General features: G+C 44.9%; 1 protein-coding gene across 1 annotated transcript; it reads right to left on the reverse strand.

The window, feature by feature from the left end:
- Window positions 1-368: 368 nt before the first annotated feature.
- On the reverse strand, window positions 369-25,847 carry LOC126473851 (ejaculatory bulb-specific protein 3-like). Its single transcript, XM_050101180.1, has 2 exons — window positions 25,591-25,847; window positions 369-751 (listed from the first exon to the last, which is right to left on the reverse strand). Exons 1-2 carry the CDS (start codon window positions 25,787-25,789, stop codon window positions 570-572), a joined length of 381 nt encoding a protein of 126 aa, XP_049957137.1. The 5' UTR covers window positions 25,790-25,847; the 3' UTR covers window positions 369-569.
- Window positions 25,848-26,073: the final 226 nt, after the last annotated feature.

Here is a 26,073-nt window from a genome sequence, read left to right on the forward strand (position 1 = left end):
TGGGGATGCTGGGAGTGGCAGCAATGCGAAAAAGACAACAGTCAACACGAAGTATTTCGAGTGATACCGACTTTTAACGATCGGTATTTGCGGCCAGTCGGCCAATTTTTCGCGTCCTTACTATAGTTAGACTGTTGGGGGCTCAAAACGTACTACTTTTTGTAGGTTACTAATTAATAATAAGATCGGCACGTATGCAATCCGAGGGACTGGCCCAAAGTGTCAGTTCTGGCTACAATGCTCTGAAATAATTGTAATCTTAATTGCAAATCTGATGATGGTAATAGCTGACGTATGTTGTAAGCAACGTAAACAGTATTATCCTTAATGAAAGGCGTGAAGGTGATCAGTACAGTTAAAAGACTTGATCATTTGCCACAGTTAATTTATTGATTGCTTGGGAAATAAGGTAAGTGATTTAAAGTGATTCATATCATTCTTAAACATAATTTCCAACTTTCTGTATTATTGTGGTGAACGAGCGGCTCTCGCCCTGTGAGTGCGTGCGTCCATAAGTGTGATCCTCCAAGGTTGGTGTGCCGTTTGTGGTCGTGGTTGCAGGGGCCGCGTCACTCCTTGAGGTAGTGCTCGTAGTTCTTGTAGTAGCTGCCGTCCGGGTCGTACTTGGCCCTCAGCTTCTCCCAGATGTCTTTCTTCTCCTTCGCCAGGAACTTGATCACCTTCTCGACGCCTTCCTTCTGCTTCTCGTTGCATTTGGCGCACTCGTTCTGAAGGGCGTCGGGAATTAGCGCTGCAGAAAACACACATAACAAACTTTCTTCAGTATCTCTAGTATTACAAGTATTACTACTGCTCCGTTAACGGAGACACTCACTTAAATATCAGTATATAATACTGATGAAAGAATTAGAGGTATTAACCATGCAACCAGTTTACGTGTCCCTCTGTGCACCATCGCTTGCCGGAAACTTCGATTTGACTTCTTGAAAAAGTAAACAAGAGAAACGTAACGTCCTAAGTGACACATTACGTACAGGGTAAGTCAGCCACCCCTACCGATGTCATTTTATGCTACCCGCAACGTTATATGTGGCCTTTAAAAACCACGCGCGATATTTTCTCATTCTCTCACTAGCTACACACAAACAATTAGTCCTACAGAAAAAAAAGAAACGAATGAGAGATTTTTGTAGGAAATTTAATGTAATTCGGCTAGAGGAGATAGTTTTCGAACTATTCATGAAAAACCAACGACAGTGACATTAAAACGCACACCCAGGCCCACAAACAGCCTCCACTGTTCAGGATTTCTAGTGTGTTGTTTAAAGCACTCCTTATTACCATTGTATAAAAATTTGCGACTGCACGAATTATTGTCCACATTTGACTTTTTTGTTCTTCACTGACTGGCCTTATTACAAAAAAAAAAAAATAGTTCAAATGGCTCGGAGCACTATGGGACTCAACTGCTGTGGTCATCAATCCCCTAGAACTTAGAACTACTTAAACCTAACTAACCTAAGGACATCACACACATCCATGCCCGAGGCAGGATTCGAACCTGCGACCGTAGCTGTCGCACGGTTACGGACTGCGCGCCTAGAACCGCGAAACCACCGCGGCCGGCGCTTATTACACCACCGGCTTAGTCGAGCACTTAAAAACAGTAAAACTGACGTTTGTGTAAATTTTATCTAACAAGTTTAGCAGCGCAAAATAAATAATTACGTCATTGTATTCATCAGGCCTTCTGACTACGAAACTACAGTGCTTGTAAGGGTTACGTTTGGGTTTACTGGCCAGCGTAATTAGTTTTAGGGTAACCTTTATAAAAGTCGTTGTTTCATTACCCTCACGGGCACGTTCAAATTAAGAGTGTTATCAAAATACTCGATTACACTGGTAGGATAGTAACCCTCTCAACAGCGATCAATAAACATCCAGTGTAGGGAATAGTTGGTGTAGTCGTAAATTCTCGTACCAGCGCTAGGACGGAATGTCACAAATAACATATCAGAAATCCTGACTGGTCAGGGATGAGTGTGGGGTTGGGAGTTGCGTTTGAAGGTCACTGTAGCACGTTTTTCTTAAATACCTCAAAAACCTCGGCCTCCAGCAAAAACGTTTCCCAATACAAAATTTAACTACACTTAATTTCCTACAAAAAGTTCCTGTTCAGTTTCGCTGTAGGATTAACAGTCTGCGCGTACTCAGTGAGAGAATATGAAAATCTCGTGCTTGGTTATTGAAGGCTAGATATGAAATTCAAATGGCTCTGAGCATATGGGACTCAACTGCTGTGGTCATCAGTCCCCTAGAACTTAGAACTACGTAAACCTAACTAACCTAAGGACACCACACAAATCGATGCCCGAGGCAGGATTCGAACCTGCGACCGTAGCAGTCGCACGGTTCCGGACTGCGCGCCTAGAACCGCGAGACCACCGCGGCCGGCGCTAGATATGAAATTGCAGCTTGCATAAAACTACAACGGTATATCCCAGGGCCTGTCCTAAGACTTGTATTACAAAATTTCTCTGTTGTTTGGACAAATATTTGCAGTTTCGTTTCTGTCATGTGTTGATGGAGTTATGTGATGGAGGTACGTCAAACAAATACCGCTCACAAGTGTTTCATGTGACGGCTGCTAAAAACGAAAAGTAGGGCTTTGTTCCTCGTTACAGCGGATTATTTTTCAACGGAATATTTGAGTGAAGTTTTGTACCCCGATTTGGTAGAGCGGTCTCAAATTAGATTAATGAAATGCTCGATACAACTATATTTATTAAGAGCGATAGGAAAAGATTAAGTAGCAGTGCTGTGTAGCTGCCGTGTAGCGGTAGCGGACAGATAACGTGGCGCGGGTCCGCACCAGAGACGAGGAGGGGCAAGCGGCTTTGTGGAAACCGAACACAAAGCCGTTCAACGAATCCAGGAGAGAGTGCAGGTTTACTTTCAAGGAAACGAGAGGAGAGTACGTGAGTCACCATAAAATTATAACTATATAAATACATGTAATATAAGATCGAGCCAAGCCTTTGAGTGGTACGGTGACAGACAAACAACGAACACCGTTGGAAAAGCCAACGATACCGGCTGACCGCCGTCTCATCCTCAGCCCTGAGGCGTCATCAGATGCGGATACGGAGGCGGCACGTGTTTGGCAAACCGCTCTCCCGAACTTCGTCAGTTTTCGTGACCGGTGGCGCTAATTCTCAATCAAGTAGCTCCTCAGTTGGCCTTACAAGGGCTGAATGCATCCCGCTTGCCGACAGCACTCGGTAGACCCGGACGGTGACCCATCCACGTAGTAGGCAAACCCGACAGTGCTTAACTTCGGTGATGTGACGGGAACCGGTGTTGCCATTGCACGAAGTCCACTGGCAACTGATGCGGTGATAGGCGTTCGGAATTGCGAGAAGTTACCACTTGTGTAAATCATGACGTTGTACACCCACCAAAAACACGAGACGGCGCCCGAGTGCGTTTTTGCCGTGTTACAGTGTGGGTCCTTCCAGCGGTGACGTAGGCAATCTCTGTGCCGGAGGGCTTGCGCCGCTGATGACGGCAGAAAATGGGCTTGTTGTAATGTACGAGGTGCGGCTAGAAAAAAACCGGACTGATGCTGGAAAAAACATTTATTTACAATTATTTACAATTTCATGTTATCTCCTTCAATGTACTCTCCTCCTCGGTCTCTACACCGCTCCATACGAATTTTCCACTGTTCATAGCAATGCTGCAGGTCATTTTCTGTAAGTCCATACATTACTTCCGTCGCTTTTTCTTTTACTGCTTCAACAGTCTCAAATCTAGTTCCTTTCAAAGCTGACTTGACTTTAGGGAAAAGAAAAAAGTCACAGGGGGCCAAATCAGGTGAGTAGGGTGGATGATCTAAGATGGGAATGTTGCGTTTTGCCAAAAACGTCTTCACTGACAACGCACTGTGAGCTGGGGCACTGTCTTGGTGAAGGATCCATGACTTTTTTCTCCACAAATCGTTCCGTTTTCTCCGTACTCGCTCACGTAGGGTAGCCAGGACGCTAATGTAGTAGTGCTGATTCACTGTTTGTCCCTCTGCTACCCAATCAATGTGCACAATCCCTTTGATGTAAAAAAAAACAATCATCATTGCCTTGAATTTCGATTTTGACATTCGTGCTTTTTTTTTGTCGTGGAGAACCAGGAGTTTTCCAATGCATCGATTTTGTAAGAAGGTGGGATCACTTTCAATGTTTTCCAGGATGTCAGAACAAATCATTCTTCGGCGTTCCTTCTGTTCAATTGTGAGACACTTTGGAACCATTTTTGAACACACTTTGTTCATGTTGAAACTTTCATGAAGAATCTGGCTAACACTTTCCTTGTCAACCCCTGTTAACTCAGACACTGCTCTGATTGTTAAACGGCGATCTTGTCGAACAAGTTTACCGAGTTTTTCAATGTTTACATAAGTGTTTGCTGACTATGGTCTGCCAGTGCGAGTGTCATCACTGGTGTCTTCGCGGCCATCTTTAAATCGTTTAAACCACTCAAACACTTGTGTTCGCGATAAACAATCATCGCCGTACACTTGTTGTAACATTACAAACGTTTCACTTGCAGATTTTCCTAGTTTGAAACAAAAATTGATGTTAACACGCTGTTCTTTCTGTACACTCAACATTTTCCGACGCACAGACAAAACGTCAACTACTTAAAACAGACGCCACGGGCAGACTGAGTGCAGGAGGCAGACGAAACTCGAGCAGTAGGCGGAGCGAGAGTCACGTGACAGGCCACGCGACTTTCAGCCTTATTGCATTCGTTTTATTGTTTCACCAGTACTAGTCCGGTTTTTTTCTAGCCACACCTCGTATAACAAGTATACAGTAATTTCAATCAGTAGAAACTTTTGAGGAAATGTTATATCACGAGATCTAGCGTCCTTGCCACGATCAAGTTCCTTCGGACTCCAGAAACACTGAGCCAGTCCTGGACGCCGCAAATCTGGCGGTAATCTACTAGCATCCTGTTATAGCTTTCCATTTCATTACGCAGAAAGCAATAGCAATTACTGTTACTGCTGTTTGAGCCGTGGCGGCATTTAATTAGTAGACTGCTCTGTATGGCGCCACTGGCTCAGGTCTAGAATCGGTTATCTCTCTTGCGGCCCCATTGCCAATATCTATGAGGGAGAATTTATATCTGTGAGTTGTGTCCTTAGAAGATCTTTGATTGACGATATGTATACGGGGTTCGCTGGCCCGAGGGGGAGGCGCGAAGCTGGGGATTGGCGGTCACGTCGCGACAAAAGGTGGTCTCGAAGTCCTAGCGGCCGAAGCCACGAGCTGCGCAAGGAGGGTTTGCGCATAGCGAAGATACCGGAGTACTTCACTGGGGTCAGCGTCGACTACAAACAGCAGGCCGACATACCGTCGGTTGGTTGGCAGCGTTTGTGTCGGACGACCGCTCGTGGCCAGGCAGCTCTCTTCTACCTGGCTTTCATCAGCACCCCTTCCCCGATAGCTGCGTGGTCAGTGCGACGGATTGCCGTCCTAGGGGCCCGGGTCAGATTTCCGGCTGGTCGGGGATTTTCTCCGCTCAGGGACTGGGTATTGTCTTTATCATTTCATCCCCATCCGGCGCGCAGGTCGCCCAATGTGGCGTCGAATGTAATAAGACCTGCACCAAGGCGGCCCGACCTGCCCCGTAAGGGGCCTCCCGGCCAATGACGCCAAACGCTGATTACCATTTTTCCATCGGCACACTCAGTAAGCGCTGCGACGCCCCTTGGATCCATGAAACTGCTCGCTGGTAAAAGGGAGTAACATTCTGTAATCCTCGTGGCGATTTGCGTCATTGTCTACCTGCCTTCCTCATTATTTTCCGATTTGTACCCAACCCTCAGAGTTTTACTCGGTCGGCTCTTTGGTCGTAAACATAGGCCATAGTAGTGTTCTAAGACACTAGCTGTCTTTTGATCCAGTCTGGAACCGCGCGACCGCTACGGTCGCAGTTTCGAATCCTGTCTCTGGCCTGGGTGTGTGTGATGTCCTTAGGTTCAAATGGTTCAACTGACTCCGAGCACTATGAGACTTAACATCTGTCGTCATCAGTCCCCTAGAACTTAGAACTACTTAAACCTAACTAACCTAAGGACATCACACACATCCATGCCCGAGGCAGGATTCGAACCTGCGACCGTAGCGGTCACGCGGTTCGAGACTGAAGCCCCTAGAACTGCACGGCCACAACGGCCAGCTGTCCTTAGGTTAGTTAGGTTTAAGTAGTTCTAAGTTCTAGGGGATTGATTACCTCAGATGTTAAGTCCCATAGTGCTCAGAGCCATTTGAACTATTTTGTCTTTTGAAAATTTTTCCCGCTATTATATTGCCTTTCTTTCTGGTTTGTACCGGATCATTAATGTTCTAATGAATCAGCTTTTGGCCATAAATACAGCCGGAACAATTGTACTAAGGCACGGGTTGCCGTTAAACAAAAGAGGGACATTGTGGTTAGATTTAGATGTTGACCGGTCCAGTTCCTTGATTGTAATGGCATTTCTCATTCATTAGTTATAATCTGAACAACCTGTTGTAGTAAGCTGTTCGTTGCTGTGTTTGAAAGACCGGCTCATTATTGGTGCATTTTAGCTGGATCTTGTGATTCCGCCGAGTGAGTTCTCTTGTAATAATTGTTCACAAGTAATGTTTTAAGACATTCCTTCAGAGCGGTCCTAATAACTGACAATCAGTTTAACTTTGGAGATATTAACAGCCAACTGTCACCAGGGCTTTAGTCAAAACAAAATTGTCAGAAGGGACGGGTTGGGATCCAGTCGCACCTTGGTTGCCGATTGAAATTAAGAGGTTGGTTGCTTTGAAGTAAGCCTTATCATTGTCATAGTGTTTCCTAATCCGTTTAACCTTTAAGCACAGGTGTGCATCTTAGCCCCGAACCTTTCGACATATAGCTTTCAAATTAAATGTTACGTCATCCGTTTGGAGTAAATAAATCGCTCTTGTCATAAATGGTGCTTATATAGCTTTCATGTGTTGCGGAAAGGGATTTAACAGGACAGACTGTGTCCAGCGCGGCAGAAACCACCGCTGTTTCATCCGATAACGGGCGGGCTGCAGATCCGGCCATCCTGTAATCATTGTTAAATTGTTTGCTGCTTGCAATACAGCACTTAAGATTTTTTTTGCAAAAGCTTATTCAGCTTAAATTTTAAGATCAGAAGAATGTTGCAAATTTGTTCATTTTGTTAAAGAAAATGTTATGGTCTTATATTGTTAAATAAACTGGCTGTGTACAAAGAAAGTTATATTGGTGGGGCCTCCCTTCCACGTTTTCCTTAATTCCTGTAAGTACCACGTATCACTGTTAACATATGTAGTGAGTAAGTGACTCGTGCGGCATGGCTGGGACACTCCGAATGGAAGCATCAGCCGTCGCAGTCGCTAAGTGTTTCACTCATTCGCACACAACTGCGCCTCTCCTCGCGGATAAGTGAATTGTGTCTTACCTCACTATTTGTTGAGTGTAGGTGACAGTAACGAATGTGTGTACGAAAAAAATGGCTCTGAGCACTATGCGACTCAACATCTTAGGTCATGTCCCCTAGAACTTAGAACTACTTAAACCTAACTAACCTAAGGACATCACACACACCCATGCCCGAGGCAGGATTCGAACCTGCGACCGTAGTAGTCCCGCGGTTCCGGACTGCAGCGTCAGAACCGCACGGCCACCGCGGCCGGCAATGTGTGTACGGTTTGGTGTCTAGCGCGTGTCGTATGATGTTGAGAGAAGGGAGAGAGTGGGTCACGGTGACGACACGTAGCCTACCCCTTTCGAGTAGTACCAAGGGTGTCACATGCTCTCACTTCATGGGAGGCTGCAGTAAGGTTTAGGATTTAATCCAGGATATTGGCGCAACGACTGGTAGTCACGAACTTTACCCTAATACCTGCCCTACTCTTACCGGCCAAACGGACAGTGAAAATGTCATCCGCCGCTGGGATTCGAATTGGCCTACCTCCGAGTCAAGCGCCACTTCAAAGGGTTGCGTAGCGACGTCGGCTATATTTTTAAATTTTTTTAAATTTTGTTCATCAGTTATGCTCCGACGCTATATTTTACAAAAAAGAAAATTACCTGTATGTTCTGTCAGTACTTTTCCTTTCATTTCGCTGTGCTCCTTTAAAAAATAGGAGTAATAAAGGAAGGGAGTCCTAATAAAAACTACAATTCCTCTTCTTCTTAGACTTATCCTTCATAGCAATAAATTAATATTTTCTTATCCATGGAGGCGGATAAAATAGTCACAAATAACCTAGGACCTAGGCAAAACGAAGAGACCGAGATAATGTAACAAGTGATTAAGGTAGTATGCAGATAAATTTTGTTACTAAGCAGTGTTGTAATAGTAATTATGGAACTATCTAGGAAACGTTATTTCTCAGAAAATCCTTATTAATAAAATTAAAGAACGAAATTTACAATAAAAAATGAAAAGTTACGGTGTGCTACAGCTCCTAGATACCCAATCCCAATGTATACCAGCAATAAACAAACACAGCGGAAATCTATTCAAATGTTCAAATGTGTGTAAGTTGTTAATGGACCAAACTGCAGTGGCCATCGGTCCCTAGACTAATACACTACTTAAACTAACTTAAACTAACCTATGCTAAGAACAACACACACACCTATGCCCGAGGGAGGACTCGAACCTCCGGCGGGAGGGGCCGTGAAAATTTGTATTTATGCGTGATCGACAAGGCTTGCACCAGTCTGATGGAGTCGTTAACGACAAATGACACCGAAATATCGGTTACCAATAGTTCGTCACACATTTCTTGCTTGGCGATGCCTGAATCTCGTGCTGGCCCACGCCGCACAGTCCATTCACTACCGCCATTCTATCGAACGTGCACTTAAAATTTCATATATTGTTAGAAAATACTGGGCGTTCCATGAAACATGTTAGAAGCGGTGCTTTGTTTGAACTGAAAATTTGGGAAATTCGTAGTAAGATCCTATGGGACCATACTGCTGAGGTCATCTATCCCTAAGCTTACACACTTCTTAATCTAACCTAAACTAACTTACGCTATGGACAACACACACCCATGCCCGAGGGAGGACTCGAACCTCCGACGGAAGCAGCCCCGCGTACCGAGGCGAGGCACCTCGGACAGCACGGCTACCCCGCGCGGCGTTTGAACTGAATTATTATTAAACCAAAATTACAAATATATGCCGAAGGAGCAAATAAAATGGCCGTGATGAATCGTAGGTGTGTCACCCGTATAGATAGGGTGTATCATAATTCATACCGAAAACCGAAAATGTATGCAAATCAATAACTCCAGTAAAACATCGTTCCATCGACGAACTGTTCGCGGGATAGTTGCGAATGTCTGGTTACAAACCACCACTGATTTCAGTGTGAAGTCTTGTTCTAGTCCAGTAGTTCCCAAACTGGGGTTAATTACTCCCTGAGAGGTAAAATGAAATTTTATGAGGAGTAAAAACTAAATGATTTGATCTGGTTGCAGTCATGAAGCTAAATTATTTTCAAAAGATTATTACTATTATCACAATTTTGTAAGACTCTAATACTGCTCGTATGAGTTATCAATAATTGCTTTTTCTCAGTTAGTACAGTAGAAATGCACGTGATAAATGGGTATTCATTGGACAAATATATTATACTAGAACTGACATTTGATTACAGTTTCACGCAATTTGGGTGCATAGATCCTGAGAAATCAGTACCCAGAACAACCATCTCTGGCCGTAATAACGGCCTTGATACGCCTGGGCATTGAGTCAAACAGAGCTTGGATGGCGTGTACAGGTACAGCTGCCCATGCAGCTTCAACACGATGCCACAGTTCATCAAGAGTAGTGACTGCCGTATTGTGACGAGACAGTTGCTCGGCCACCATTGATCAGACGTTTTCAATTGGTGAGAGATCTGGAGAACGTGCTGGCCAGGGCAGCAGTCGAACATTTTCTGTATCCAGAAAGGCCCGTACAGGACCTGCAACATGCGGTCGTGCACTATCCTGCTGAAATGTAGGGTTTCGCAGGGATGAAATGGTAGAGTCACGGTTCGTAACACATCTGAAATGTAACGTCCACTGTTCAAAGTGCCGTCATTGCGAACAAGATGCGACCGACACGTGTAACCAATGGCACCCGATACCATCACGCCGGGTGATAAGCCAGTACAGCGATGACAAATACACGCATCCAATGTGAGTTCACCGCGATGTCGCCAAACACGGATGCGACCGTCATGATGCTGTAAACAGAACCTGGATTCATCCGAAAAAATGGCGTTTTGCCATTCGTGCACCCAGGTTCGTCGTTGAGTAGACCATCGCAGGCGCTCTTGTCTGCGATGCAGTGTTAAGGATAACCGCAACCATGTTTTCCGAGCTGATAGTCCATGCTGGTGCAAACGTCGTCGAACTGTTCGTGCAGATGGTTGTTGTCTTGCAAACGTCCCCATCTGTTGACTCAGGGATAGAGACGTGGCTGCACGATCGATTACAGCCATGCGTGTAAGATGCCTGTCATCTCGACTGCTAGTGATACGAGACCGTTGGGATCCGTATTACCCTCCTGAACCCACCGATTCCATATTCTGCTAACAGTCACTGGATCTCGACCAACGCGAGCAGCAATGTCGCGATACGATAAACCGCAATCGCGATAGGCTACAATCAGACCTTTATCAAAGTGAAGGTACGCATTTCTCCTCCTTACACGAGGCATCACAACAACGTTTCACACGGCAAAAGCCGGCGCCAACCTTGTGTGAATGCTCTGAAAAGTTAATCATTTGCATATCACAGCATCTTCTTCCTGTCGCTTAAATTTCGCGTCTGTAGCACGTCATCTTCGTGGTATAGCAATTTTAATGGCCAATAGTGTAGCATTAACACGGTGGAGGTCCCAGGTTCCTCACATAGTCCACCCACTGCACAAATATGTTGTGCTTTGTCCCGTACATTGCTGAAAATAAAAGTGAGACATATACGCAACAAATGCTAAATACACTCCTGGAAATGGAAAAAAGAACACATTGACACCGGTGTGTCAGACCCACCATACTTGCTCCGGACACTGCGAGAGGGCTGTACAAGCAATGATCACACGCACGGCACAGCGGACACACCAGGAACCGCGGTGTTGGCCGTCGAATGGCGCTAGCTGCGCAGCATTTGTGCACCGCCGCCGTCAGTGTCAGCCAGTTTGCCGTGGCATACGGAGCTCCATCGCAGTCTTTAACACTGGTAGCATGCCGCGACAGCGTAGACGTGAACCGTATGTGCAGTTGACGGACTTTGAGCGAGGGCGTATAGTGCGCATGCGGGAGGCCGGGTGGACGTACCGCCGAATTGCTCAACACGTGGGGCGTGAGGTCTCCACAGTACATCGATGTTGTCGCCAGTGGTCGGCGGAAGGTGCACGTGCCCGTCGACCTGGGACCGGACCGCAGCGACGCACGGATGCACGCCAAGACCATAGGATCCTACGCAGTGCCGTAGGGGACCGCACCGCCACTTCCCAGCAAATTAGGGACACTGTTGCTCCTGGGGTATCGGCGAGGACCATTCGCAACCGTCTCCATGAAGCTGGGCTACGGTCCCGCACACCGTTAGGCCGTCTTCCACTCACGCCCCAACATCGTGCAGCCGCCTCCAGTGGTGTCGCGACAGGCGTGAATGGAGGGACGAATGGAGACGTGTCGTCTTCAGCGATGAGAGTCGCTTCTGCCTTGGTTAGACCGTCAGTGAGAGAGCACTTCGATTTCCTGCTGCTAATAAGGCGAGTACACCGTTCGCTTGTTACACATTTTTGCGAGCTTCAAACAGGTACAACTTATTTTCAGTTATCTGGGTAGTTACTATTTTATTTTTGTAATTTCTTGCGTGTTTGAGTGCCTACTAGACACAACCGTTTATTTTAATAATGGTGTAGTGTACAGTATCGCCGTTGCTATCGACCCTCGTATCGTACAGGCTTTTGTTTGTTTGGTTAGAACAGCTCAGTGTCGGTTAGACCGTCAGTGAGAGAGCACTTCGATTTCCTGCTGCTAATAAGGCGAGTACACCGTTCGCTTGTAGGGTAAACATAGTCATGTGTAGGGACTGTGGTTGTTGTGAGCGGACGCAAGGAGAATTGGCCACTCTTCGGGGGCAGGTGGAGGCTTTGTCTGTTAGGCTCATCGAGCTCGAGGCGCAGGCGTCGGCTCGTAGTGGCGTTGGGGCAACTGTGGTGAGACCTATGCCTACTTCGGTGGCCTTGGAATCGCATGGAACCCCTGATGTCGCTGCGTCTTCCGGCAGTGAGCATCTTACCGGTCAGCCATCACTCCAGGGTGAATGGCGGACAGTGGTGGGCTCGCGCGTGCCTGGCCGAAAGGCGAAGGTGGGATCTGGCCGCGTGGCAGCTGCCTTACCCCTTTCCAACAGGTACGGGGTGCTTCCTAGTGGTGATGACATCGTTTCCGAGCCACCACAGGATGCCTCGCCTGTTGGGCCAGTGGCCGATTCTCCGGCAAGGTCCCGACAGTCACAAAGGGCGGGCCTATTAGTTATAGGGAGCTCCAACGTTAGGCGGGTTATGGAGCCCCTTAGGAAAATAGCGGGTAGGTCGGGGAAGAATGCCAGTGTGCACTCGGTGTGCTTGCCGGGGGGTCTCGTCCGTAATGTGGAGGAGGCCCTTCCGGCAGCTATTGAACGCACTGGGTGTGACCGGCTGCAGATAGTAGCACATGTCGGAACGAATGACGCCTGCCGCTTGGGTTCTGAGGCCATCCTTGGTTCCTTCCGGCGGCTGGCTGATTTGGTGAAGACAACCAGCATCGCACGCGGAGTGCAAGCTGAGCTTAATATCTGCAGCATAGTGCCCAGAGTCGATCGCGGTCCTCTGGTTTGGAGCCGTGTGGAGGGTCTAAACCAGAGGCTCAGACGACTCTGCGACTATAATGGTTGCAAATTCATCGACCTCCGTTATTGGGTGGAGAACTGTAGGGCCCCCCTAGACAGGTCAGGCGTGCACTACACACCGGAAGCAGCTACTAGGGTAGCAGAGTACGTGTGGCGTGCACACGGGGGTTTTTTAGGTTAGAGGGACCCCCCCTTGGGCGAAACGATAAAATACCTGACGGCTTACCAGAGAGGACATTATCATCGTTGATAAAGAACGTCCGTCCTCAGAGACCAAAAACAGGAAAGGTCAACGTAATATTGGTAAACTGCAGGAGTATCCAGGGCAAGGTTCCTGAATTAGTATCTCTTATTGAAGGAAATAGTGCGCATATAGTATTAGGAACGGAAAGTTGGTTAAAACCGGAAGTGAACAGTAACGAAATCCTAGACACAGAATGGAATATATACCGCAAGGATAGGATAAACGCCAATGGTGGAGGAGTATTTATAGCAGTAAAGAATTCAATAATATCCAGTGAAGTTATTAGCGAATGCGAATGTGAAATAATCTGGGTTAAGTTAAGTATCAAAGGTGGGTCAGATATGATAGTCGGATGCTTCTATAGACCACCTGCATCAGCAACCGTAGTAGTTGAGCGCCTCAGAGAGAACCTGCAGAACGTCGTGAAGAAGTTTCGTGATCATACTATTGTAATAGGGGGAGACTTCAATCTACCAGGTATAGAATGGGATAGTCACACAATCAGAACTGGAGCCAGGGACAGAGACTCTTGTGACATTATCCTGACTGCCTTGTCCGAGAATTACTTCGAGCAGATAGTTAGAGAACCAACTCGTGAAGCTAACGTTTTAGACCTCATAGCAACAAATAGACCGGAACTTTTCGACTCCGTGAATGTAGAAGAGGGTATCAGTGATCATAAGTCAGTGGTTGCATCAATGACTACAAGTGTAATAAGAAATGCCAAGAAAGGAAGGAAAATATATTTGCTTAACAAGAGTGATAGGGCACAAATCGCAGAATATCTGAGTGACCACCATCAAACGTTCATTTCTGAGGAAGAGGATGTGGAACAAAAATGGAAAAAATTCAGAATCATCGTCCAGTACGCCTTAGATAAGTTCGTACCGACTAAGGTCCAAAGCGAGGGGAAAGATCCACCGTGGTATAACAATCATGTACGAAAGGTACTACGGAAACAAAGAAAGCTTCATCATAGGTTTAAGAGTAGTCGAATCATAGCTGATAAGGAAAAGCTGAACGAAGCGAAAAAGAGCGTAAAGAGAGCAATGAGAGAAGCATTCAACGAATTCGAACATAAAACATTGGCAAACAATCTAAACGAGAACCCTAAAAAGTTTTGGTCATATGTAAAATCGGTAAGCGGATCTAAATCCCCTATTCAGTCACTCGTTGACCACGATGGCACCGAAACAGAGGACGACCGAAGAAAGGCAGAAATACTGAATTCAGTGTTCCGAAACTGTTTCACTGCGGAAAATCGTAACACGGTCCCTGGCTTCAGCCGTCGCACGGACGCCAAAATGGAAAATATTGAAATAAACGATATCGGAATTGAAAAACAACTGCTATCACTTAGTAGCGGAAAAGCATCCGGACCAGACGAGATACCCTTAAGATTCTACAGTGATTATGCTAAAGAACTTGCCCCCTTTCTATCAGCAATTTATCGTAGATCGCTGGAAGAACGTAAAGTACCTAGCGACTGGAAGAAAGCGCAGGTCGTTCCCATTTTCAAGAAGGGTCATAAATCAGATGCGAATAATTATAGGCCTATTTCGCTTACGTCAATCTGTTGTAGAATAATGGAACATGTTTTGTGTTCTCGTATTATGACGTTCTTAGATAATACAAATCTCCTTCATCATAACCAACATGGATTCCGCAAACAGAGATCATGTGAAACTCAGCTCGCCCTATTTGCCCAAGAAATTCACAGTGCCGTAGACACTGGCGAGCAGATTGATGCCGTATTCCTGGACTTCAGGAAGGCATTTGATACGGTTCCGCACTTACGTTTAGTGAAAAAAATACGAGCTTACGGAATATCGGACCAGGTTTGTGATTGGATTCAGGATTTCCTAGAAGAAAGAACACAACATGTCATTCTTAACGGTTCAAAATCTGCAGATGTAGAGGTAATTTCGGGAGTACCGCAGGGAAGCGTGATAGGACCTTTATTGTTTACAATATACATAAATGACTTAGTTGACAACATCGGTAGCTTATTTTGTTGATACCGACCTACATAGGAAGGAACGATCACCACCATAAAAGAAGAGAAATCAGAGCTCGTGCGAAAAGAAATAGGGTTTCATTCTTTCTGCGAGCTGTACGAGATTGGAATAATAGAGAGTTGTGAAGGTGCTTCGATGAACCCTCTGCCAAGCACTTGAATGTGATTTCCAGAGTATCGATGTAGATGTGAATGTACAAGGGAAGCATGTTTTGTAGCAAGTGTATAGCCTGATTGTGGATAGTTAGCTTTATTATCTGAGAAGGGAGTTGTGGGTAGCGCATATGATGCTCCGTAAATTGCTGTAGCATTCATTCTAGCACACACACACAAAATATCGTTCGTATTTCATCACTTTAAAAATAAAAGTGTTCCAAGAAAAGTCTTTCATACTATTGTTTAGTCACCCGTTAAAGTTATTGATAATGTAGGGTGAGGATCAACAGATAGCAGGGGGGGGGGGAGGAGGGGGGATACTAGGTAATGTGTAATTGCACTCAGTGGTAGTGGTCAAAGAAAGGTTGGAAAGCACTGTTCTATTCATCACATGAGCCGCGTCGAAGTATCGTCCTTAAAGATTGGGGTCGAGCAGTAGTTTTGCGGCTGTTTTTGAGAGAAACAAGCTAAACAGCTTGTCTATATAATCGATATCTGAGTGTCGTAGAGGGGGAGCAAATGGAGCTGAGTTGGAGATCGGAGCTCCGGACAGTGCGGCGAGCACGAGTGTGGCGTGGCTGTCTGCAGGCAACTGTGGTCACCAAGATAGGGCGGCAGCGCTCGGGACTGACGCACGGCAGCAAGGAGAGCGACCGGCTCTGCAGCTGGCGGCGGGGCGGAAAGCGCGGGCGCGGTAGGTGTATCCGGTTACTGCTCGACAATCGTATATCACCGTGAGTGGATTGTCAAGGCTTCCGCAAGGACAGAGGAACGTGCAGCTGCTGTTCGACTACGCGCTAAGGCAGATGGTAAGTGGATCTGGGGAAACGGCGGATTTAGTAACCAGTGAAGCGACGTTCCTGCCATGTAACTGTGCTGCCCAGAAGTTTTATTCAGTACGGGTAGAATCTGTCAAGGAATTAGGACTCTTGCTCTACTGTAGCTGGCGATTGGTAATTTGATAGAATATGTTCAATTTTGTTGTCATATTCATGTAAAGTCAGAGAGAAAGGACGTCTGAAGTTTTGAGAAAGAGACCGGTCAAAGGGATGGGTAGCGCTTAAGAAGTACATTGCTTTCAGTTATAATGTTTAAGTTAAATGCTGACTATATGTTTCTGAACGGATGTATACACAAGAAAAGATTTATAATTTTTCTGCCTTATTCTAAAACTGTTTAGTGCGTAGGTGCTCAAAGCTCAGTGTGATACGTAAAAGCCTAGTAAGACAGCTAGCATCATATGAAGTTTTCCTTTCTGGAACTTTTTAATTTTTATTAACTGGTTTTCTACATCAAATTGTAAAGAGATTTTAGTTGTGTAGTCAATATTTTTGAGAAGTAAACTTTTTGCTAAGAATTAACTAATACTATAGAACACGGTACTACTGTGCAGCAATGTTTATTTCTTATTTGTGCCACTGATGTCAAATACATGTTTTTAAAAACTTATCTCGAACGTTCCACTTCCCAAAACCCGTATCCTCTCATTGGTCAATGAACCTAAATATTTCGATTAGATTTCCATCTAATTTTACTAATATTGGGCTCAAATTGAGGAATGCCGTACATACATACAGGGCCAACGGCACATTTTGCTGCTGACGTAAAACGCAGTCAGATGCGCAAATACGGTTCGAGGCGCATAACACATCTTGATTTCGAAGAGCACCCGACCTCTGGATGTTTCAGTCTTGGACACCACCTAAGCAAAATGCACCGCGCTCGTGTTGATTCTGTTGAAGAACTGAAGAAGTGAATTTTACGATTCTGTCAAGATTTGCGAGATGATCCAGGGATGTTTGAAAGAATTCGTATCTCACCGCAGAGACGAGTGGAGTATTGTAAAATGTAAACTTTCAAGGCTGGAAATGTCACAATTTTGCTGCAATCAGAAGCGAGCCAGGGTGGTAATTGGACATTCAACAAAGATCCATTCGACCACAGCATAATAGCCCGTAACATTTTATTAAATGTGAGTGGAGCACTGCATTCAGATTCGAAGACGACAGTTCCTTTAACAGGCACGAGTGTGCAGTAAATGATTAACCTACAGCATGTTGAAGTAGCATTATATTTGTTGTTGAGGTCCACCATGGTCAGATTTGAGCCCAAGTACACGAGGAATTAATCGAAGTGTTGATATTTCAAACTTATTTGTGCTATCCGGGATAATATTTCACGTTGAAGTCAGTGGCGATCTGTTACCACACATTTGCAGTTATGTTCACTGGAACGTTTTTGCTTCTGTTATCATCCGCGTTAGTTTGCACTATTAAGTTTGATACATCCAGTATATTTATTTTTATGTGTGTGTTTGTCTGTATAGAAAAAAATTGATCTGAGCACTATGGGACTTAACGTCTGAGGTCATCAGTCCCCTACAACTTACAACTACTTAAACCTAACTAACCGATGGACATCACACACATCCATGCCCGAGGCAGGATTCGAACCTGCAAGCGTTGCGGTCGCGCGGTTCCAGACTGTAGCGCCTAGAAACGCTTGGCCACCCTGGCCGGCTGTCTGTATAGAGTCAGCTGTGTGTTCTATGCATGATTTCGTGCTGCAGTTTAAAAACCTAGAAAGACATACGTAGGTATTCCTCAGTACTGTGCAAGTGCTGGAAAACTTGGTACTGCACCAACCGTACAGCTTTGCTCGTAATATAAAAACGAACTTTAAACACTGCAGGATCCTCGTTTTCTAGCTTTTTACGTAGTTACTTTAATGGAGAATTAAGAACAAAACGTGTCCATTTATGTAGCCCTTCAGACTGAAATAATAGACAACTTTTCTTGTCGTATGAGTAAGCTGCAGATTATTTCACATTTTATAGGATATGTGACTGTTTTATCAAAGTGTGGGTAGTGAAATCCTTTCGAATATCAAACTGACATAAACATTACGACTGCTGACAATCGAATCCATTGTAAGTAGGCTGTTTAGGTTTTCATGTTGGTAACGCCACGTAGCGCTCTATATGAAAATCACTGACTGTGCTGTGTGAAGTCTGTGGCTGGTCTGCATTGTTGTAATATTGCTATTGTAGTGTTGGGCAGTTGACTGTTAACAGCGCATAGCGTTGCGCAGTTGGAGGTGAGCCGCCAGCAGTGGTGGATGTGGGGAGAGAAATGGCAGAATTTTGAGAGCGGATGATCTGGACAGAGACAGTAAATTTGTAAGATTGGATGTCATGATGAACTGATATATATATATATATATATATATATATATATGACTTTTGAACACTGTTAAGCTGGCAGTAGTGGCGCTCGCTGTATTGCTGTAGATCGAGTAACGAAGATTTTTGTGAGGTAAGTGATTTGTGAAAGGTATAGTTTAATGTTAGTCAGTGCCATTCTTTTGTAGGGATCACTAAAAGTCAGATTGAGTTGCGCTAAAAATATTGTGTGTCAGTTTAGTGCTGATCAGAATAGGTAAAGAGCGAAATGCGAAATGTCTGAGTGCATTCCGTTCTGCTCAGCTGTTTGAAAATCAAATAATGTAAGAGCTTTATCAGCACAGTAATTCCTTAATTTTTCTAATGGGACGTTTCACCATTACTCGTCAAAGTTACGCAATTGTCATGTGTAAATACAGGAAGTATAATGGAAGCAGTTCTACAATCAGCTGACTAACAACGAGTGCGCTGTCATTTACCTGTCCCTGCTTTGATGTAGTAATGGACAAGTGAAAACTCGTGCACAGGGAAGCAGTAAAATATTTATAGTCCCACCGACCGAATCGCAAAGCGGAAATCCCTGACAAACGCAGCACTGAAGCGTGGTCCTGTTGAGATACGGGAGCCGTGTTCCTGTACAACAGCAACGCCGGAATACGTGAGACTGTTTCACATAGAAACAAACTGCAAGATCACCAGTTAGGTATCAATAAATGGGATCTCCCTGCATAAATACAGAATACGCGTATTCAGCGAACCAAAAATTTTTATTTGTGAAGTTTCAAAATCCAATTGGTTAGAAAGAGATATTTTTAATATGAAAATGAAGAAATTCTACCACTATTCCGTCCTCGTACCACTGCAAAAATGAATGCTAGAAAATTATGTGCAAATTGAGGGTGGAGAGAGGCAGCAAGGAAAGGAAAGGGAGCGGAGTACTTGTGTCAGCTGCATCGGGACATTACACGGACTGAACCTCTCTTACTCTCTATATAAATAACTAATCTGACAGGGTGAGCAACAACTTACGGTTGTTTCTGACGGCTGTGGTGAACGGAAAGGTGTCGTCGTTGAGTGACCTTAGGAGGATTCAAGACGACTTAGACAAACTTTCAAGCTGTGATGAATGGCAGATTGCTTTAAACGCAGAAAAAAAATGTTAGTTAATGCGGATGAGTAGCAATACTGTAGCGTTAGAATACAGCATTAGCAGTGTAATGCTTGTCACAGTCACAGTCACGTCAAGGCGTAACATTGCAAAGCGGTATGAAATAGAATGGGCACGTCAGGCAGGCAGTAGGAAAGGCGAATGCTCGACTTCGTTTTATTGGGAACCTTTCTGTAAAGCAGACGGCTTACAGAAAGCTGGTGTGACCCATTCTTAAGTACTGCTCGATTGTTTGGGCTTCCAATCGGGTCGGATTAAAGGAGGATATCGAAGCAATTCAGAGCCGTGCAGTTACATTTGCTACCGGTAGGTTCGATCAGCACGCAACTATCACGGAGATGCTTCCTGAACTCAAATGGTCAAATTGGAAACCCTAGAGGGAAGGCGATGCTCTTCGCACGAGGAATTATCGCCGAAATTTAGAGCAATGACATTTCAGTCAGACTGCTGTATGATTCTACTGCCACCAATATGTATTTCGCTTAAGGATCATGAAGGTATTGTGAGAGAAATTAGGGCTCGTACGAAGGTTTGTGGAAAGTTGTTTTTCCTCGCTTCTTTTGTGAGTGGGACGGGAAAGGAATAGCTGTGGTATGTGGTGTCCTCCACCATGCACCGTACGGTGGCTTCCGGAATACGTATGTAGATTTAAAAGTAGCCCGCGTTTCTGGTCTCCACAGCACAGAAAAATAAAATTTGGTTACCGTGAATCGAAACCGGGACCTTCGCAATTGCCGGCCGCGGTGGTCTAGCGGTTCTAGGCGCCCAGTCCGGAACCGCGCGACTGCTACGGTCGCAGGTTCGAATCTTGCCTCGGGCATGGATGTGTGTGATGTCCTTAGGTTAGTTAGGTTTAAGTAGTTCTAAGTTCTAGGGGACTGATGACCACAGATGTTAAGTCCCATAGTGTTCAGAGGCATTTGAACCATTTGAACCAACCTTCGCGATTACAGTCACCAACACTGACTAGAAGGCTTCTTTTATATACCAGCCTGCAACCTTCGCCCTGTGACCACAGTATCGGTCGTCAAATCGGCCTTCGTGACATCTTGTTTCTTGACCTGACCTTGCAGGAACAAGGTAGATCTGGAATGAGCTTCTGTAAAGTTTGGAAGGTAGGAGACGAGGTACTGGCAGAAGTAAAGCTGTGAGTACCGGGCGTGAGTCGTGCTTCGGTAGCTCAGTTGGTAGAGCACTTGCCCGCGAAAGGCAATGGTCCCGAGTTCGAGTCTCGGTCGGGCACACAGTTTTAATCTGCCAGGAAGTCTCAAGGTAGATCTGATTATTCGATGCTGAATTTACATGTTACAGCTCCTCTTGATAACCAAATAAATTGTTCAGGTGCGAGGAGGACTGAGGGTTCTGTACAAACTTAACTGCGTGTACAGGCAGTCCGTCCATTCTGTAAATCGACAATACCGACGATTTTTGCCTGTTACCGACACTGATACTTGCACGATAGCGGTCCCATCGATTCCAAGGCTTCTGCGAATGTTTTAACTTCTGCAGAAACAGAAGTACAACTTCAAACAGCCAAGATCGCTATTGTACAGCTTTTGTTGTGATTCCGGTAGTAGTGCTAGTAGTGCATAAGACCTGAGGATGGCAACGTAGTTTGCTGAAACCGGCCATCACAATAAAGGCTGTACAGTTGCTGTTTGAAGTTGTGCTTCTGTTTCTGCTTAATCTATATCGCCCCATAGCTTGACAATGTCAGGCATAGATGATTCTAATTTCTACTTTTAAGCAGGAAAAAAATGACAAAAGAAGTATTTTTACATGTGATGTAATAATAAATTAACAGTTTTCTGATTTTTTCCTTTAATTGTACTGAGAAACCTTTCTTATTGTGAAATTTTATGATCACCCCTGAGTGAGCTTACGAGTATGAAGATATGTTACATAAATGGCAGCATCTTTTGCTTGCATTGACTTAGAAGCGTCACTTTTCTACATCGGCAAAGTTACGTAGACCTTAATACGTGACATAAATTTCAACTTGATATGACTACCCGTACCTGTGAAAAAAGGTCTGTAACATGTTGTTTTGTAGGTCGGGCAACCACAGCGAAACTTCATTTTCTCAAAGAAAATTCCGCACTGGGTGTATGAATGATTTTTTTAAATCTATGACCGGTTTCGCACCACTTATCGGTGCATCTTCAGGCAGTATACGCTTTGGGCAACGTTCAGCGTTGCTATGTTATAATTATCGTATGGGCAATGTTCAACGTTACTGTGTTATAAGTATCGTATATTGCCTGACGATGCACCGTTGTTGTTGTTGTTGTGGTCTTCAGTCCTGAGACTGGTTTGATGCAGCTCTCCATGCTAATCTATCCTGTGCAAGCGTCTTCATCTCCCAGTACCTACTGCAGCCTACATCCTTCTTACTGTATTCATCTCTTGGACTCCCTCTACGATTTTTACCCTCCGCGCTGCCCTCCAATACTAAATAGGTGATCCCTTGATGCCTCAGAACATGTCCTACCAAGCGATCCCTTCTTCTAGTCAAGTTGTGCCACAAACTTCTCTTCTCCCCAATTCTATTCAATACCTCCTCATTAGTTATGTGATCTACCCATCTAATCTTCAGCATTCTTCTGTTCTCTTCTTGTCTAAACTATTTATCGTCCACGTTTCACTTCCATACATGGCTACACTCCATACAAATACTTTCAGAAACGACTTCCTGACACTTAAATCTATACTCGATGTTAACAAATTTCTCTTCTTCAGAAACGCTTTCCTTGCATTGCCAGTCTACATTTGATACCCTCTCTACTTCGACCATCATCAGTTATTTTGCTCCCCAAATAGCAAAACTCCTTTACTACATTATGTGCCTCATATCCTAATCTAATTCCCTCAGCCTTCATTTGACTACATTCCATTATCCTTGTTTTGCTTTTGTTGATGTTAATCTTATACCCTCCTTTCAAGACACTCTCCATTCCATTCAACTGCTCTTCCAGGTCCTTTGCTGTCTCTCACAGTATTACAATGTCATCGGCGAACCTCAAAGTTTTTATTTCTTCTCCATGGATTTTAATACCTACTCCGAATTTTTCTTTTGTTTCCTTTACTGCTTGCTCAATATACAGATTGAATAGGATCGGGGAGAGGCTACAACCCTGTCTCACTCCCTTCCCAACCACTGCTTCCCTTTCATGTCCCTCCACTCTTATAACTGCCATCTGGTTTCTGTACAAATTGTAAATAGCCTTTCACTCCCTGTATTTTACCCCTGCCACCTTCAGAATTTGAAAGAGAGTATTCCAATCAACATTGTCAAAAGCTTTCTCTAAGTCTACAAATGCTAGAAACGTAGGTTTGCCTTTCCTTAATCTAGCTTCTAAGATATACCGTAGGGTCAGTATTGCCTCACGTGTTCCAACATTTCTACGGAATCCAAACTGATCTTCCCCGAGGTTGGCTTCTACCAGTTTTTCCATTCGTCTGTAAAGAATTCACGTTAGCATTTTGCAGCCGTGACTTATTAAACTGATAGTTCGGTAATTTTCACATCTGTCAACACCTGCTTTCTTTGGGATTGGAATTATTATATTCTTCTTGAAGTCTGAGAGTATTTCGCCTGTCTCATACATCTTGCTCACCAGATGGTAGAGTTTTGTCAGGACTGGCTCTCCCAAGGCCGTCAGTAGTTCTAATGGAATGTTGTCTACTCCGGGGGCCTTGTTTCGACTCAGGTCTTTCAGTGCTCTGTCAAACTCTTCACGTAGTATCGTATCTCCCATTTCATCTTCATCTACATCCTCTTCCATTTCCATAATATTGTCCTCAAGTACATCGCCCTTGTATAGACCCTCTATATACTCCTTCCACCTTTCTGCTTTCCCCTCTTTGCTTAGAACTGGGTTTCCACCTGAATTCTTGATATTCATACAAGTGGCTCTCTTTTCTCCAAAGGTCTCTTTAATTTTCCTGTAGGCTGTATCTATCTTACCCCTAGTGAGATAAGCCTCTACATCCTTACATTTGTCCTCTAGCCATCCCTGCTTAGCCATTTTGCACTTCCTATCGATCTCATTTTTGAGTCGTTTGTATTCCTTTTTGCCTGCTTCATTTACTGCGTTTTTATATTTTCTCCTTTCGTCAATTAAATTCAATATTTCTTCTGTTACCCAAGGATTTCTACTAGCCCTCGTCTTTTTACCTACTTGATCCTCTGCTGCCTTCACTACTTCATCCCTCAGAGCTACCCATTCTTCTTTTACTGTATTTCTTTCCCCCCTTCCTGTCAATTGTTCCCTTATGCTCTCCCTGAAACTCTGTACAACCTCTTGTTCTGTCAGTTTATCCAGGTCCCATCTCCTTAAATTCCCACCTTTTTGCAATTTCTTCAGTTTTAATCTACAGTTCATAACCAATAGATTGTGATCGGAGTTCACATCTGCCCCTGGAAATGTCCTACAATTTAAAACCTGGTTCCTAAATCTCTGTCTTACCATTATATACTCTATCTGATACCTTTTAGTATCTCCAGGATTCTTCCATGTATACAACCTTCTTTCATGATTCTTGAACCAAGTGTTGGCTATGATTAAGTTACGCTCTGTGCAAAATTCTACCAGACGGCTTCCTCTTTCATTTCTAAGCCCCAATCCATATTCACCTACTATGTTTCCTTCTCTCCCTTTTCCTACTATCGAATTCCAGTCACCCATGACTATTAAATTTTCGTCCCCCTTCACTACTTGAATAATTTTTTTTATAGCATATAAACTTGTACTACTGTAGTAAGCGTGGGCTTCGTGTCTATCTTGGCCACAATAATGCGTTCACTATGCTGTTTGTAGTATCTTACCCGCACTCCTATTTTTCTTTCATTATTAAACCTACTCCTGCATTACCCCTATTTGATTTTGTATTTATAACCCTGTATTCACCTGACCTAAAGTCTTGTTCCTCCTGCCACCGAACTTCACCAATTCCCACTATATCTAACTTTAACTTATCCATTTCCATTTTTAAATTTTCTAACCCATCTGCCCGATTAAGGGATCTGACATTCCACGCTCCGATCCGTAGAATGCCAGTTTTCTTTCTCCTGATAACGACGGGCTACCACAGCCAAACCTCGACCTTCTTTCAAAGAAAATTCCGCACTGGCTGTATGAATGATTTTTATTAAATCTGCGACCGGTTTCACACCACTTATCGGTGCATCCTCAGGCAGTATACGCTATGGGCAATGTTCAGAGTTGGTTCAAATGGTTCTGAGCACTATGGGACTCAACTGCTGAGGTCATTAGTCCCCTAGAACTTAGAACTAGTTAAACCTAACTAACCTAAGGACATCACAAACATCCATGCCCGAGGCAGGATTCGAACCTGCGACCGTAGCGGTCTTGCGGTTCCAGACTGCAGCGCCTTTAACCGCACGACCACTTCGGCCGGCTGTTCAGAGTTGCTATGTTATAAATAGCGTATGGGCAATGTTCAATGTCACTATGTTATAAATAGCGTATATTGCCTGAGGATGCACCGACAAGTGGCGCGAAACCGGTCGCAGATTTAATAAAAATCATTCATTCAGCCAGTGCGGAATTTTCTTTGAAAAAATGAGAAAAACGGGTTTTGAAAAGCGTTTTAAACGTCTGACACAAACAGGTGAACAAGCAACATGTGGTCCTATAAAGATTCCGTTTTTATCAATGGAGGTACGGAACTCTGAAAAGCACTATTCATCGAAAAACAGAGGAAGAACTCTCGGCACAAACAGATTCCTCTTGGAGGACTAATAACTGTTCCTCGGGAAACTAGGGAACTCCTCTTCTATAATAGCACGGAGGTGGCCGCCTAAGAAACGTGCTGTTGCACTCTGATAGAACTGTAGGAGGGTCTTCCCGAGGTGAGACACTACCGAGGCTTTGATGGACTCACCTTTGAGCTCCTTGCCGTCAGCGGTGCAGCGTTCGTTGCCCTCGTCCAGCAGGCAGTCGGCGTACTTGCTGAAGAGGCGCTCGTTGTGCAGGATCTCGTCCACGTCCACGTTGTCGTACTTGGTGGTGTACTTGTCGCCGTCCGGCGCCGCCGCGACGGCGGCCACCAGGAGCGCGAGAGCGGCTGCGATCTTCCACATGGCGTGCTGGAGCTGGAGCTGGTGCTGGCTGGTCTCAGGTGCGAGTGCCGTCCTGGGCAGAGGCGCGCGCTTTTAAGGCCCGGCCGGGCGCGCTTGAGCAAGCGCAGCCTCCAGACGCGTCCGCGTTTCCAGGCGTTTCCGTAATCCCCGTCCATCATCACGCCACGCCAGGGAAGCCCGGCCTCGCACCGCAGCCTTCCCACTTAACGAACGGACGCCGCAGCCTCAAATCTCTGGCAGTTTTCCTGTCTCCTGCAGATAATTGGCCCTTCGGTTGTAAGCTT

The sequence above is a fragment of the Schistocerca serialis genome, chromosome 4 (assembly GCF_023864345.2).
Source record: "Schistocerca serialis cubense isolate TAMUIC-IGC-003099 chromosome 4, iqSchSeri2.2, whole genome shotgun sequence".
Lineage (NCBI taxonomy): Eukaryota > Metazoa > Arthropoda > Insecta > Orthoptera > Acrididae > Schistocerca > Schistocerca serialis.

Excerpts from the sequence above, each read along its gene's own strand:
- LOC126473851 (XM_050101180.1), bottom strand. The coding sequence starts at position 25,789 with ATGTGGAAGATCGCAGCCGCTCTCGCGCTCCTGGTGGCCGCCGTCGCG. Across the intron at positions 752-25,590 it reads TGACGGCAAGGAGCTCAAAG|CGCTAATTCCCGACGCCCTT; the intron begins GTGAGTCCATCA and ends TGTTTTCTGCAG.